The sequence below is a fragment of the Hypanus sabinus genome, chromosome 13 (genome assembly GCF_030144855.1).
Source record: "Hypanus sabinus isolate sHypSab1 chromosome 13, sHypSab1.hap1, whole genome shotgun sequence".
Lineage (NCBI taxonomy): Eukaryota > Metazoa > Chordata > Chondrichthyes > Myliobatiformes > Dasyatidae > Hypanus > Hypanus sabinus.
In genome coordinates, this window is record NC_082718.1 from 52,501,002 (window position 1) to 52,517,773 (window position 16,772).

At 39.2% G+C, this 16,772-nt stretch overlaps 1 protein-coding gene across 12 annotated transcripts in view; it reads left to right on the top strand.

Moving 5' to 3' along the window:
- Positions 1–16,772, top strand: part of LOC132403864 (phosphatidylinositol 4-phosphate 3-kinase C2 domain-containing subunit beta-like) — a 255,698-nt gene that overhangs the window by 86,220 nt on the left and 152,706 nt on the right. For all 12 annotated transcript variants that reach the window (XR_009515373.1, XR_009515375.1, XR_009515374.1 and 9 more), the window contains 2 exons: positions 5,784–5,820; positions 14,622–14,826. Coding sequence is in view for 7 of the 12 variants with exons in the window: in XM_059987618.1 (XP_059843601.1) it covers positions 5,784–5,820; positions 14,622–14,826 (242 nt within the window). In the remaining 5 variants the exon portion in view is untranslated. The remainder of the gene's footprint in view (positions 1–5,783; positions 5,821–14,621; positions 14,827–16,772) is intronic.

Sequence of the window (16,772 nt, forward strand, 5' to 3'; positions counted from 1 at the left end):
GACTATATTTGGGAGGTGTTACAGAAGATTGGGTAATGGAGGTGCCTCAAAGATCAGGCACGATGGAAGAAGATCAAAGGATCAGGCATGGGGAGGCCCAGAGGGTACAGTGTGGGGTTTGACCTTCAGAGATTTGGAATTTTGGTTATTTAGGAATCTGGTTAGAAGGGGATCTAAGATCTGGTTGGGGAGGGGTCCGGAGCAAAAAAAAATCAGATGCTGAGGTGAGAAGTGTTGTTGCCGTTTGGGTGAAGAGGAACAAAATATGAAGAGAAAGGCTTTTGCCTTAAGGGGTTCTCAGTTCACCAGTAAACATACAATGACCGATGCTATTTTGTACTGGGATAATTTCATCTAAGGTTCCCACTTGCATGGTATCATCCCATCTGTGACTGACATGATAATAGTTGGCTATTGTTTTCACTCCAGTTAAAGTCAATTTGTAATCATTTAACACAGAATAAAAGGTTAGCATTATGCTGTTCAATTTCCAGGTCAACGCATCTTGTGTGTGTAGGGAATTGTACTGCTTACTGTGGAGACTTGCAATTTGATTCCCCGTGGCATTGTTCTGACACTACTAAGAGTCTACAGAAATTGCTTTTTATGTCAAGTCACCTCTCAGGAGGACACTAAGTGACATTATTTCTTTGCTTATTGTCAGGTGGAGAGATGGAGCTGACCAGAATCTCCTTCCCTCTTAAAACTTGCATGAGGTTGCAATCTTCACAATTAAAGATCTAATCAGTACATTACAACAGAGCACCAATGAGAGCTTCATAGCTGAAACAAGGCTGACATGAAATCAATCTCCTAATCTGTACAGAACACTCCTGTTGATTATAAAATAAGAAAGACCGACATTTTTATGGCCCTTCTCTCATTCTTAGGGTATACCAATGTGCTAAGGCTTAATCTTCTCAGTTTTAACTGTATAAAACTGAAACAAATACCCCAAACGTCCAGGGAGAAAAACTAACTTTTGCAGCAAATCTCAACAATGCAGAATTTACAGTTTCATTTATTTTACCTTCAGAATCCTTCTCATCATCTTCAGCATTTATTTGGTTATGGAATATGCTGACGATGAAAATGACCTGGCAGAAAGTGGTAAATTTGAATCAAATCATGTAACTTGGAACGAGCATCTGTCCAATCATTACGAATTGTACTTTATAGTGACAACAATTTGATGCAACTCTTGGATGAAGCTTTCTAGAAAAACAAAACATAGCTGAACTTGCTGAAAAGCACCCATCAACTGAAGCAATGATTAAAAAAAATAAAGTGATCTATAATCGACCAAGTACTTCTGAAGTACAGAATAGCTACTGTTGGTGATACAAAAGCCATTTTACAGACAGCAATATTTCAAAGACACTAATGTGACATCACCTACAAAAATAATTATTTAGTAAAGCCTATGTCACAGTCTCAGAATGCACATTAAAGACACGGGCCAAGAATTTTTATTTTTCGCACAGGGCACAAGATGTTCCGATGAATAGGATCATAATAAAATTTTGGATGACTGCACAGGTCTTGTTTCTATTTAAATCTCATCAGCAGATGAAGCAGTCCTGCCCTGCATATAGCAACACCTAAAGAACATTCTGGCTTGTGCTAGAAAGTAACATTCAGATCACCAAAGTGTCAGGCAATGGCATCTCCAGAGAGAGAAAGTCTAAGCTGTTGTGACATACTGAAATGAGGTAATGCAGATGAAAGCAGAGTACATTGGGCTAACAATATCCAGCATATCCATTTATTTGTGGAGTCTGGGAATCCACTGCTAAATCCTAGTGATTTTACAATCCAAAGATTCTTCGCAAGTCAAGAAGGAGGTATAAAACTTGATGGTTATATCCACTTTTTGAATGTAATAAGAACAAAGAAAGCAAAAGAACAAGAAGTTGTTCAAATTTCAAAGTAAATAGATTATCAAAGTATGTAGACTTAATCAGTATAACCTTGAGGTTCATTTCTTACACTAAAAACTAACTCAAACTAGACAAAAAGAAAAGAAATTCCAGTGATAAGAAATAGCCAGATTCTTACTGCAGAGAAGCTTTTAGGAAAAAACATGGACGCAGCTACAATTACTGAAATATTCAATGAATAATTACACATATATACATAGTTATGCAAAACTACATGCAGGTATAGTAAAAGTTAAACTACAAGAAAAATAGCAATTTTACACTCTAATCCAACACCGTCCTGAAGCCAACTGGAAGATGCTTTCCAAAAGACTGGAGAAATCAGTGATGTGGATTTCATCACAGGAGATCCATTTTTGGCACCACTATTATCATGACCTGTTTGTCAACAGTGTCCTTGCATTGTGCACATTGACCAAGGTAGACACACACGCAACTTCAACAAAGGTACACTGTGAAAATTTAGAGACACAGTGAGGATAAAGTCCACATGCTCAAACAGTTATTGGCAGGTATTTGAAGGGACTGGATATTGGACAGAAGGAGACTGATTAGAGATAGGGTCTTTTGGTACATTGCCCTTCATAAATCAAAGCACTGAGTACAGGAGTTGGTATGTTATGTTAAGACGTTGCTGGAGCCTAATTTGGACTATTATGTGCAATTTTGGTCACCTACCTAGGGAAAAATATAAGTAATATTGAAAGAGTACAAAAACCATTTACAAGGACATTGCTAGGACTGGGGGACTTGTGTTATAAGGAAAGACTAAATAGGTTAGAACCTGATTCACTGAAACATAGAAGATAGAGGGCAGATTTGATAGAGGTATACAAAATTATGAGAGGTAAAGATAAGGTAAATGCAAGTAGGCTTTTATCACTGAGTTTAGGTGGGACTACAACCAGAGGTCATGGGTTTGGGATGAAAGGTGAAATTTTTAAGGGGAACATACGGGAAAACTTCTTCACTTGGAGGGTGGTGAGAATATGGATTAAGCTGACAGTGCAAGTGGTGGGTGTAAATTTGATTTCAATGTTTAAGAGAACCTTGGATAGGTACATGAATGGGAGGGGTCTGGAGGGTTATGGTCCAGGTGCCGATTGATGGGATTAGAGAGTTCAAGTTCTTCAGCACAGACTAGATGGGTCATTTCTAGCTCTAGTTCTCTATAATTCTATGACTATCCTACGAACACCAGCTACAGCAAACGACAGTGGTTATTTGATATATTACATACTCAGAGCAAAGAGTGCAAATCAGACACAGGTGTAGGGTCTGATTTAGAAAGGTATTCCATCATCCTAAGTACTTAAAGGACTTTGTGTCAGTATACAGAGAGCTATATTTAAGGTTTGAACATGGACATAGAACATTACAGGCCCTTCAACCCACAATGTTGTGCCAAATCTTTAACCCACTTCAAGATCAAACTAATCCTTCTGTCCCACCTAGCCCTTCATTTTTCTTCCGTCTATGTGCCTAGCGAAGAACCTCTTGGAACTGCTTCTACCACCATCCCTGGCAGTGCATTCACACACCTGCAATTCTGTGTAAAAAAACCTACCTCTGACATATCCCCCCCCCTTATACTTTCCTCCAACCACCTTACTGTTATGTACCCTCATATTTGTCATTTGCCCACAGGGATAACGTCTCTGGCTGTCAAGTTGATCTATGCCTCTTATCATCTTATATACCTCTAGCAAGTCATCTGTCATCATCCTTCTCTCCAAAGAGAAAGGCTTCAGTTTGCTGAACCGATGCTCATAAGATATGCTCTCTAATCAAAGCATTTTGATTTTCTAATTTTTCATTAACAAAGAAAGTAAATGTGCACCATATGCGGCTTGTGTAATATTTAGTCAATCCTGCTTTAATAATTGTATTATGTAGTTACTAACACTCCCTTTATTTATGTATATACCTTGAATTTGCTCAAACTGGTATTCTGTCTGGGAGCTGGCACACGGGAAAATTAGTGCTGCATCCCTCTCGTTAGGTTCTGAGTTTTAATACAATATTTTATTAGCGTAGCTGATAGGTTATCTTCCAATATGTTAGGGAGAGATTATGATGGACATACTTTTTACAGGCACCAGCCAATTTCAAGACAATTGTTTTTCATGCTGAGGAATTTGCAGATGGTTTTTCAACAAGCAACAAGCCCCCTTCCTTTCCAGTCATGATGAAGGGTCTCAGCCAAAATATCGACTGTTTATTCCTCTCCACAGATGCGGCTTGACCTGCTGAGTTCTTCCAGCATTTTGTGTGTGTTGTGCTGGATTTCCAGCACCTGCAGAAACTCTTGCATTAAGGAATTTATAGTCTGTTATGAGAATTTGGATTGCTTTAAGATAAAGATAGCACTAAAGGAAAGATTATGGCATCATTTTAAAATTTGTTAACATAAATATCTTATTTTTTTTTAATTCAAGAGAGAGGCAAGAAAACCAAAAAGATATGAAGTTATTTGGGGTGACATGGTAGCATAGAGGATAATACATAACTATTGAGGCTCAGGGTATTTCAGAATTTGGAGTTCAATTCCGATGCTGTTCTGTAAGGAATCTTGGTGTGTCTTCCCCGTGCAATGGGGGTGTTTCCTCCGGGTCCTCCGGTTTCCTCCCACAGTTAAAAGACATACTGGGTAAATTAATTGGTCATTGTAAATTATCCCATTATTAGGTGAGGTTTTATCATGATTGTCAGGAGATGCTGAGGCAGTGTGGCTCAAAGGGCCTGAATGGTCATCTCTGCACTGGCTCACTAAAGAAATAAATAATTTATAGTTGAATCTAGATAAAAAGCCAATCCAGAGACAGGTCAGACAAATGCAATTGTCTCCATCCGTAAATACAATTTCCCAGAAGATCACAGAATAATAACCTTCAATACTGTTAATGAGGGTCCTCATGATATTTTGCTTTGTTTCCATCAAGATTTAAAAAAAATGAGTTTAAATTCTTTAATGTGATGGTGACCACTAGGTGAAGAGTATTTCTAGTTCCCTGACAGACAATCAACAGAAGCAAACAAAGTCTTTGTTTGACTCTCAGGAGAAATGTGACTAAAGAGCTTTCATCATTTGACTTTTGGCCCTGGGCTATTCTTCAGTCAAGCTAATGTAGTACAGAGGATGTAATTTTGCCCAGGGGAAGCTAAGCATTGTCACCAGGTACAGAATTATGCTGGCACTGGGTTAAATGCCAACTTATATGAAGATTGTTTTTTATAAATCACTTGAGACATTACTGCACCAGTTCCTGAATATATCTTTGCCTGATGCTAAGTGAACTTGGCGTTTAGAATAACAAGGGAACCTGGTACAGAATGACAAATTAGTCCCTTTGTCCTGCCTTCCGAAGAACCAATCCAGGGTCTTCTTCAGAGGGAGTGATTAACCAAGAGAAAATTCTGAACACTCCCCACTGTTGGGCAAAAATATTTGTGGTCCAAAGGATAAAACTGAACTAGATTTGCAGTTTACATCCTTCAGTTCTATTCTACAGTTGATATTTTTTATCCCACATTGTATTTCCTTCACAAATTATGATGTTTACTATATTTGATTAATGACATTTTCTGTGACTGAATTTTACTGTATGAATAAAGTAGGAGCAAATTAAGCTGATAATTTTAAATGATGCATGAAAGTGAAATCTAATTAAAAAGTTGATAAGCAGGTCAATTAACCAGACAAAAAAATATTCAACCAAACATCACGAGTAATGGCTGAATGAATGATTCTAAATTTTAGGAGCAAAATTCTAAAATAAAAAGATTTAATTAAATGAAATTTCAATTTTAGAGACTAAGTGACTATCTCTTTTCTACTTTCAGACTTCAGTGGTTTCTGTGCACTTGTCCAAGCATCAAGGTAAAAACCCAATTTACTGCCTGTGTGAACTGGCATCTTACTTATGCTGAGCAGGTCTTAGTGATTTTAATTGTTCATGTTGAAGTCAGCACAGCAGAATTTATTTCCCATTCTTAGATGTGATGATGTCTCATACAAGGTCATCCCTCAGTCTTCTACACTCCAAAGAATCGAGCCCTCGCCTGCCCAATCTCACTCAGAGCTCTATATATGAGGCCCCTGAGTTCTTGCAGCATCCTTGTAAATCTTTTCTGCATTCTTTCCAGGCTTAAAACACAGCACATAACAAGGAAACCAAGACTGTACTCAATACTCCAAGTGCAGTTTCACCAACATCTTGGATGTAGCTTCCCAGCTCACGTTCTCAGTGCCGTGGTTGATAAAGACCAGAATGCCCAATGCCTTCTTCTCCACCCCACCAATCTATAACATCAATTGCAGCAAATTATATACTTGTGCTCCGGGGTCCATGTCTTCTACAATGACATGTTAATGAATCTTTTGAGCTTTTATGTCAATCCCACATTGACATGTCATGATGTTGGGATGAAATAATCAGATTTATTGAGGATTGTTTCGCAGCCTGCCACAATGGTATTTGAATTTTTCATCTCTAAGTTGCTGGACTACCGGCGTAGACTCAGTGATGAAGATAGAGATATAGTAGGTTATATTTTATCTTTACCACTCACTGAATGAGTAGGAACTTTGCTCCAGGCTTCTTCAAAGACATTTGTCTACATTTGGCTGCAAGGCTATAGAGTGAAGTTGTTCTTTAATATTTCACTCATTCAGCTTGACACTTCTCAACATCCGGACAGCTGTGATTAGAAAGGTACCTTTGGGACACTGCATGATGTCATCGGAAGGAAAATCAAATCTTGCATACTGCATTAAAAACAGAGCAAAGTGAAAAATCAGCATCAGTAAACAGAGGATGGGAATTAATCCTTCATTTCAACTGGATGTAAAGAATTAACCTGTCAATATCTCTTACTGGATGTTGGCAAACGTGTTGTGCCCTTACACCAATTTCTGAAAAGGAGGCCTTAGAGCAGGTGAGGAGATTATCAGGATTATTTCACTGTCTTGCTATTTTGCCTGTGAACTATTCTTATACATCTGGAAGTAGAGTCAATAATAACAATTTAAAACTTGTAAAAAGCATCTAAAGACTCATGAAAACAATGCTTAAAAATTACGAAGCTGGAATTTTAAAATAACCAGAAAATTGGTGGGAAAAAATCAGCAGGTCAAGCAGCATCTGTGTAAAGTGAAACAGAGTTAATTTTCCTGTCTGGGATCCTTCATCGGAATAGTACTGATGTGGTACACCATGTATATCTGTCTGGACACGCTCATCTGCTGACTGCTCCTGTGGCGCCTCCCACAGACCCCTGTATAAAGGCGATTGTGTCACTGCTCCTCCCACTGTCCAGGGCAGTCATCCGGTATGGACATGGTCCGTTTTACTGCTAATAAAAGCCTTTCAGTATTTACTCTACTTCCAGTCTTTTGGAGTTATTGATAGTGCATCAACTGACAAAGTCGTGAACCTGAAGTATTAATTCCAAATATCTGTGACAGGAAGATGGTGGCTGTGCAAAGAAATGGGAGGTCAGCAGAAGTGTCAAAATGCTTGGGTGGAAGAAGATAGAAAGACTTAGGAGAGCTATGCAAGGCCAAGTCAGTTAAAGAATTCCCTGCAAAATGGGAGGCTATACTATGATTAGGAAAGTCTAATCATAATCATGCCTAGACTGGATTTCAGCAAATGTGATCACTTGGCTGTCCTTCTCCTATCTCCATTCAGGCAGAGGTTAAAGAGCGTCTCTAGGTGTAAGGATGACAGCTGTGGAAGGGCTTGAATGCTATTACCCCAAACAAAGTGAAAACAAGTGACATATGTGGCAAAAAGGCTTCACTCCCAGGTGAGCCAATGCCTTCTGTGCTCATGTCAACTGTCGAAACATGGAGGAACCTTCACAGACCCCTATGGGCCCTGATGACCTTGTGATTTCAGTCCCTTAAGGTCGAGGAGACAGCATCCTTCAGGTTAGTAAACCTAAGGAAAGCTTCTGGCTCAAACGGGTTACATTGTCAAGCACTGAAAACCTCTGCTGATAAACTGGCTGGAGTTTTCACTGATATCTAGCCTCTTGCTTCAGCAGTTTGAGGTACCCACCTGCTTCAAGCAAGCTTCAATTATCCCAGTGCCTAAGAAGAACTTGGTAACCTGCCTCAATGGTTATCATCCAGCAGCACCTACATCCACAGTGACAAAGTGCTTTGAGATTGGTGGTGAAACATATCAATCATAACACACTTTTAACATGATAAACCAGCAAGTTGTTTGTTATGTCTCCCCACTCGCTGTGAAATGGAGACATCTCTTTCTCCTTTATTAGGGAGAGAGAGAGCCTTTGGTATGTCAAATATCAGGTAAAATGCAAAGTCTTTGGGATAACTGCAAGTCTGTGTCATTGCTATTGCTTTGCTCATGCTTGAGTGCTCAGTGGTGGGTGCCAATACTCTTTTTTTGCCTGTGGGAGGGTATTGTTGCTTGCTCCCACTTACACATGGGAGGGAGGGGAACTGGGGAGACTTTGAGGTTCTAACATTTAGGAGTTCATTCTTTGGGGGCTCTCCTCTGTTTTTGTGGATGGTTGCGAAGGAAAAGCATTTCAGGATGTACATTGTGTACATTTCTCTGACATTAAACGTACCTTTGAAACCTTTGAAATCATGCCTAAGAAGTGACTTGGATTCACACAAATTTGCCTACTGTCAATTCAGATCCACAGCAGATGCCATTTAATTGGCTTTTGGCTCAATCCTGGAGCATCTGGATAGCAAAGATGAATACATCAGGATGCTCTTTATCGACTACAGCTCAGCATTCAATGCTATCATCCCCTCAAAACTTTACACTTATGACTGTGTGGCTAAGCCACAGCTTCAATGCCATATTTAAGTCTGTTGATCACACCACGATTGTTGTAGCATATAGGAGGGAGTCTGAACATCTTGCTGAGTGATGCCATAACAACAACCTCTCACTCAATGTCAGTAAGACCAAGGAGCTGGTTTCTGACTTCAGGAAAAGGAAACCAGAGGTCCATAAGCCAGTCCTCATCGGGGGATTAGAGGAGAAGAGGGTCAGCAACTTTAAATTTCTCTGTGTTATCATTTCAGAGGATCTGTCCTGGGCTCAGTGTGTTGTTATGAAGAAGGCACAGCTGCCCTTCTACTTCCTTAGAAGTTTCTAGAGCTTTAGCATGTCACTTAAAACTTTGGCAAACTTCTATAGATGTGTGTAGATTGTATATGTATTGGTTGCATCACAGCCTGGTATGGAAACACCAATGCCCTAGAATGGAAAATGCTACAAAAGGTATAGGTAAGGCTCAGTCCATCACAGGTAAAGCCCTCACCAGCATTGAGACCATGGAGTGCTGTGGCGTGAAAGCAGCATTCATAATCAAGGACCCCCACCACCCAGGTCATACTCTCTTCTCACTGCTGCAATCAGGAAGGAGGTAGAGGAACCACCTGGTTAAGGAACAGTTATTACCCCTCAGCCATCAAGCTCTTGAACCAGAGGGGATAACTTCACTCAACTTCACATGTCCCATCACTGAAATTTTCCACAGACTATGAACTCAGCTTCAAGGACTCTTCGCCTCATGTTCTTGACATTTATTGCTTATTGTTTTCTCATTTTGTATTTGCACACTTTATCTTTTGCACATTGCTTGTTTGTCTGTCCTGTTAAGTGCAGTCTTTCATTACTTCTACTGTGCTTTTCGGATTCACTGAATTTGCCTGCAAAAAATTTCAGGGTTGCATATTGTGACATGTGCTGTCCTTTAATAATATATTTACTTTGAACTTCAAACTTTGAGAGGTGGAGGGATGAGAAGAAACGGAAGGCCAAAATCATGTCTAACGTGCCTTACTGGAAAGGTTAAGCCAGCTAGGGATTTTTTGAATAACAGCAAATTGATAGAGATGCATAGGAGTGAGGAGATGCATAGAACAGAGTGACAGTCAGCACCTTTTTCCCAGAGTGACAGTCGCTACTACCAAAGGATATCCATTGAGGTGAGTGCAGGAAAGTTTAGGGAGATGTCAGGAGTTGGTTTTTTACACAGAGGGTGATAAGTATCTGCAATGCATTGCCAGGAGTTATGGTTGAGGCTGCTATATTGGGGACTTTTAAGAGAATCTTAAACACACGGATGAATGAAAAATGGAGAGCTATGGGTTGTGTAGAAGGCAGGGTTTATATCAGAATCAGAATCAGACTTTAATTGCCAAGTACCTATGCACATACAAGGAATTTACTTCCAGCAGATGTTGTCTCTCTGCTCATAACAATAATAATGATAAATATAAATGAAAATATAGATTATACATACAAGTAGTGCAATCCAAGTAATAGTTAGCCGACAGTTAACCGGCAGTTAACTGTTCAGCAAAGTGACCGCAGTAAGGAAAAAACTTCTCCAGTGCCTATTAGTCTTAGTCTGGAGGGACCTGAAGCGCCTACCAGACGGAAGCAGTTCAAACAGTCCGTGCGCAGGATGGAATCATGGAATTAGTTTACATAGGGTGGTCCATCATTGTGGGTCAAACGGCCGCTAATGTAGTACTGTACTGCTCTGTGTTCTATGTCTTAAAACGAAGGAAATGGAATGAACCAAAAGGTGGAAAGACTACAAATGTTAATATGCAAGGATTAAAGAGGTGGAGTACAAAGCCTAAGGACAAAAGGGTGAGCTGCTATGTTAAGTTTCTTGTCATTTGCACAAGTACATGTCAGTTTTTCATTGCATCTGTGCAGACATGTTGCAAAAACTGATCAGTGGTTCAGGAAGCAGATTTGAGTTTTGCATAATTGAAGGTTACAGATATCACACAGCTTGGACCAATAAGTACTGAGTTCCATTGGTGATGAGGCATAATTTCAGACAAGCGTAAATGACTTTAACATTTACTTTTCAGTATTTGGACATTTTGGCAAGGTAATAACAAACAATTCAAGTCTGAGGCATTTGAACCACATGTTTGATCATCTATTTAGGATATCCTTTCTCTGATGTCCACCAGTGCAGCCCTTCAGATAATGTGAAAGCTGATGCATTCTTCAGATTTTAGTAACATGAATAGTAAACCAAAGGCCTGGACCGTTAATGCAGGAGTATATAACCATATAACAATTACAGCAGGGAAACAGGCCATCTCAGCCCTTCTAGTCCATGCTGAACACTTACTCTCACCTAATCCCACTGACCCGCACTCAGCCCATAACCCTCCATTCCTTTCCTGTCCATATACCTATCCAATTTTACTTTAAATGACAATACCGAACCTGCCTCTACCACTTCTACTGGAAGCTCATTCCACACAGCTACCATTCTCTGAGTAAGGAAATTCCCCCTTGTGTTACCTTAAACTTTTGCCCCCTAACTCTCAACTCATGTCCTCTTGTTTGAATCTCCCCTACTCTCAATGGAAAAAGCCTATCCATGTCAACTCTATCTATCCCCCTCATAATTTTAAATACCTCTATCAAGTCCCCCCTCAACCTTCTACACTCCAAAGAATAAAGACCTAACTTGTTCAATTTTTCCCTGTAACTTAGATGCTGAAACCCAGGTTACATTCTAGTAAATCTTCTCTGTACTCTCTCTATTTTGTTGACATATTTCCTATAATTCAGTGACCAGAACTGTACACAATACTCCAAATTCAGCCTTACCAAGTAGATGAATTCAAGTAACTCATGGAAGTTTGTGAATTTGAATGTGGATAAGAAAAATAATGTTGGATTATCAGAAAAATGTTGGTTCATAATGTTCTTCAGGGAAGGAAGCCTGCTGACCTCATGTTGCTGTTTTTTTGTAACTCCCAAATATTGAGTTAATTGCAAGTAAAAGACAGGAGACTGGGAGAATGGGTTTTAGTTCTGTTTTTATTGCAAGAGAGGCGCATGCACTTAGACATGGCAGCATCATGTCATATGCCATTTAGGAATTTTTACATATAACCCGTTATGAAATATTTGAACAAATAAAGAATTCTTAAACAGTATATTTACAATATTACTCAAATATTACTGAAATAGTAAATACACAACATTCATCCCTGCTTAGCTATAAAATATAACTACTACATACCTGCACACATCCACAGCATAGTCAATTACAAGTTGTCCCATTCAGGCTGAAATATTTAATCCTTGTGAAGGCTTTCTCACTCTTGTGGGATAAGGTCTTTACTGACAAGAGGGATCACACTGTTTGGCGGGCGAGACCTGTGGCTGTGAAACAGAGTCAGGTTCTGGGGTTCTGCACTGTGAAGGTTGTAAGGGTTGACTCTGGGACTGCAGGAAGTGGTTCTGTCAGCTTTAGACAACTTTCTTCTGATTGTCTTTGCATGCCAAGCAGTGAAATGCAAGCGTCACTGGACAAATTGGATCATAATGTCACAGTAAGTGATGTTTGGTTTAAAGAATTCACACTTGTTACATCATCCTCTGAACCCATAATATTCTAATCTTGTTAACACTGCCTTGAGCTTTTGTAGATGTTCCTTGTCAACCAGGTAACACTGAGTGCCTGGGCAGCCCTGCAGCACCTGGTCCATAGCTTTCTGAATATAGCAGGTGCAGATGCTACTCCAAAAATAAGCCTATAATATTGATAAAGCCCTTTGTGAGTGTTTATAGTGAGAAACACTTTGGACTCTTCTTCCATCTCCATCTGTAGGTAGGCCTCAGCTAGGTCCAGTTTGCTCCAAAAAGGTTTGAAAAGATATTCTCTAATATGGCCAGAGAATATTGATCTATTTTCAGTACTGGGTTGATGGTGACCTTAAAATCACCACGGATCCTGACAGACCCATTCTTCTTGGCTACTGAGTCCACTGGTGTTGCCCATGGGCTTCACTCAATCTTGGAAAGAATTCCCTCATTCTCCATGTGATCTATTTCAGCACTGACAGTATAAGAAGTCAGACGAGCTTTGTAAAATTTACGTGTGGCATTTTCATTTAACACTATTACTGTTCATATATTTGAGTTTTCCATTGCATCCTTAAACACTGCTGTGGATTCATTCAGTACCTTTCCTAATTCACTTTCAGTTGATGCTGTTACAGGGGATGTGGCATGCAAATGGTGGATGGATCTCCAATCAAGTTGAAGTTGTCTCAGCCATTCATGCCTCCACAGTGCTGGTCCTTTTGCTTTTACCATATGCAAGCCCAAATGTGGCTTGCTGGTTGTTATACTTCACTGTTATGAATGTCATTCTCACAGCAGTTATTTTTGTCCAGTGTAAGTCCTTAGTTGAATACCTGCAGGCTTTAGTTTAGTATCTTTGAAATGCTGTTCAATCTCATATTATGGAATGACTAATTAGCCAACCCAGCATCCAATTCCATTTTAATTAATTTACCATTCACTTCTGATGTAAGCTATATTGCTTGAATCTTGTTAATTTTGACATTGTATCTCTCAATGGTATAGTCTTATGCCACTCTTATCATCAGGTTTTTCATCAACAGCATCAAGCTTAGTGCCCTTTGTGAAAGTGCAACTTGACGTTTTATCTTTTTCTCTTCCCTGTGCAGTTTATTTATTTTCGTCTGCCCAACAAGCTCTTTGTGTGTGTTCTACTTTGTTGCATTTTCTGCAAGTTTCACCTTTAAATCTGCATTGGCATTAATGTATGTGAACCCCTGCCTCAACGGTAACACAATCTGTTTGGCCAGGCTGGTTTCTGTTTAGATGTTGTAATTTTGTTCGTGCTCACTTTCATTCCAGACTGCAACTCAATTGCATCTCCATTCACTGTTTCCATTGATGCATCTTTTTCAACTGCTGTTTTAAACATGTCGTGCTTCAGTTAGGAGCTATTTTTGAATGCTTTCTTGCAAGATTCCGCAAACTAAGTGATCTCTTGGTGCTTTGCTAAGTCCATCGCTAAATTGACTGACAATGCTCAGACAAATTCTTCAATTCAGCCACGTATGCTGAAATGGACTCTGCTTCATTTTGATCCCACTTATGAAACCTAAAGCTTTCTGCAATCTACAATGATTTCAGTTCTAAGTGTTTGCCACATTACTTTCATGATATTAGCAAAATTAATATTAGCTCATTTTATTGGAGCAGTCAAACTTATGAAAAACCTGTATGCCTTTAAACCCAATGCACTTGGCAAAACTGGCACTCACTTCCCATTGGCTATTTCATTTGTTTTAAAATACTGCTCAATTTGCTGAGTATATATATTCCAGTTATCTGTTGTGCAATTGAACGCATCTAACTTTCTGATGCAGCCTGCCATTTCTGCTTTTTTTAAACTTATGATTATCATCCAGTACTCATTGACCCTGTGCATTTGTCTGGTTTCTGCCTTTTATTAAACTCAACCTTTTCACTCTCATCCTTCTGAAGAGATGTCTTGCATTTTTTTTTAAAACTCGACCATTTCTTACTCTGCTTTTTTTAAAACTTGAATGCTTTGCTGTGCCTCAACAGTTATTTTGAGTTTGTTATAAAAATACCTCGTTGCCACCGCTAACGCTTTGAAAATCTGAAGCATAAAACGAATTGCAAGAAAAAGATGGAAGCGCAGCAGAATGAGTCTTAGTTTTTACTTCCCACACTTACATTGTAATAGTTTGTGATGGATAGTAAATGGATAGGAATGAATAGTAAACACCAGTATCTCTAGTGATACTTCCATCATAAGGAAAGATATTTTTAAAATGTTTCTTCTCCATTACAGGTTTGCTCATCAAGTCAATCAATGCCTTGACTGCCGCTATTTCCCACCTCATATACATCTACTGCAGGAACTTTGACACTGATTGTCAAGTCGCTGATGTTGGTGCCACAGAAACTGTACCTGTGGCTCAGGCACAGACGATCACTGCAGGTTTCAGCTTCAATATTTATGCTGTGCACAGAATCCCCAGTGTCTGGGCTAAAAGGTGAGATGGAGCAATCTATATTGTTAAAGGAGTTCATCTGTAGCTTCGAGCCTCTAACTTGTAAGGGTCATAGTTCATCCTGCATTAGAGACGAGAACCCAGTCTAGGTTAACTCTCATGTTCAGTACTGAGGGAGCAGTGTATTGTCAAAAATGCCATCAAATAGATTTTTCTTTACCTGAAGACCAAACTACTTTCCAGGGCATACAGAAGACTTCAGAGTATTAAGTAAAGGGAAATTCCCTTCGATATGCATAACTAACATGTAACTAAGATCACCCCGTGATCATTATTGTTATGATGGGTTATCTATTTGTAGGTTACTCACTACATGTTACTAAATGCTGGAGGTCTACGGAGAGGAATCAACAGTCAATGTTCAGGCTGATGACGGATCTCAGTCCAAAACGTCAACTGTTTATTCCTCTCTATATATGCTGCCTGATCTGCTGAGTTCCTCTAGCACTTTATATATGTTGTTCTGGATTTCCAGCATCTGCAGAATCTCTTGTGTTCATGTATTTTATGTATCTACGTGTATTTTCCACATTCTAACAATAACTGCACTTCAAAAGTGGTTTTATACTACTTTGGAATTTCATGAGAGTGTTATAAGTGCTACAGCAATTGTTAATTTGCTTTTATCAGTTATTTAGGCTTTTAGGAGTCTTTTCATAGTCTGGATTTCAAGTGCTTACAAATTGAAATTGAACCACAATATTCCATTGACTTGTGACAGAATTGATTGATCAAAAGGAATTTAACTCACAGGGAGAAGGTTAAGAGAGGGGATTCTGCTTTCCATGACAATCAATAAACAAATACTGGAAAACAGAAACAAAACCATAAAGTGCTGCAACACTTCAGCAGAATGGGCAACATCTGGGGGAAGAGGAAATAAGTTAACATCTCAGATATAGTCAGAGAGTTATAGAGAACTACAGCACAGTGACATGTCCTTTGGCCCATCTGGTCCATGCCAATCTGTTATCCTGCCTAGTTCCTTTGACCTGCACCTGGACCATTGCCCTGCATACCCACTCTATCCAAGCACTTATCTAAACCACTTAATGGCACAATCAAACTCATATTGACCAGTTATGCTGGCAGCATATTATACTCACACACCACCTTCTCTGTGAAGATGTTCTCCCTCAGGTTGCCTTAAGTATTTCACCTATCACCCTTAATTTATGACCACTAGTTCTAGTCTTACCCAATCTCAGTGGAAAATCCTGCATACATTTACCCAATCTATACCCCACATCATTTTGTACACCTCTATGAAATCTCCCCTCATTCTCCTATGCTCCAGGGAATAAAGTCTTAACTTATTCAACCTTTCCCCATCTAGTCATGGCAACACCCTCTGCACTCAATCTTTCCTGGAGGTTACTTGCCAAAACTGCACACAATATTCCAAATTTGTTGTCACCAACATCTCATACAACTTTAACATGAAATCCTAACTCTTCAGTACTTTGATTTATAAAGACCAATGTACCAAATGCTGTCTTCATGACTATGTCTACCTGTGACGACACTTTCAATGAATTATAGATCTTTGCTCTACATATTTCTCAGTGCCCTACCATTAATTGTGTAAGTTCTGCTATAGTTCATCCTCCCAAAGTGCATTAAAGTGCAACAGATGTCTCAACTCAACTGAAAAACTGTCTCCTTCAAAAAAAATCTGCAATGCTGAAAATCCAAAATTTAAAAAATGGAAATTCTCAACACGACTAGCAAAAGTGAAAAGTCAAAGCTAATTTAAAATCAAAATACATATATGTCACCATATATTACCTTAAGATTTATTGTCTTGCAGGCATTTACAGTAAAGAAGTTCAATAGCATTTATGAAAAATTAATCAGAAACAATGACTGACAAACACCCAATATGTAACAGTAGACAAATAAAAAGGCAGCACCTATGGAGACGGAAA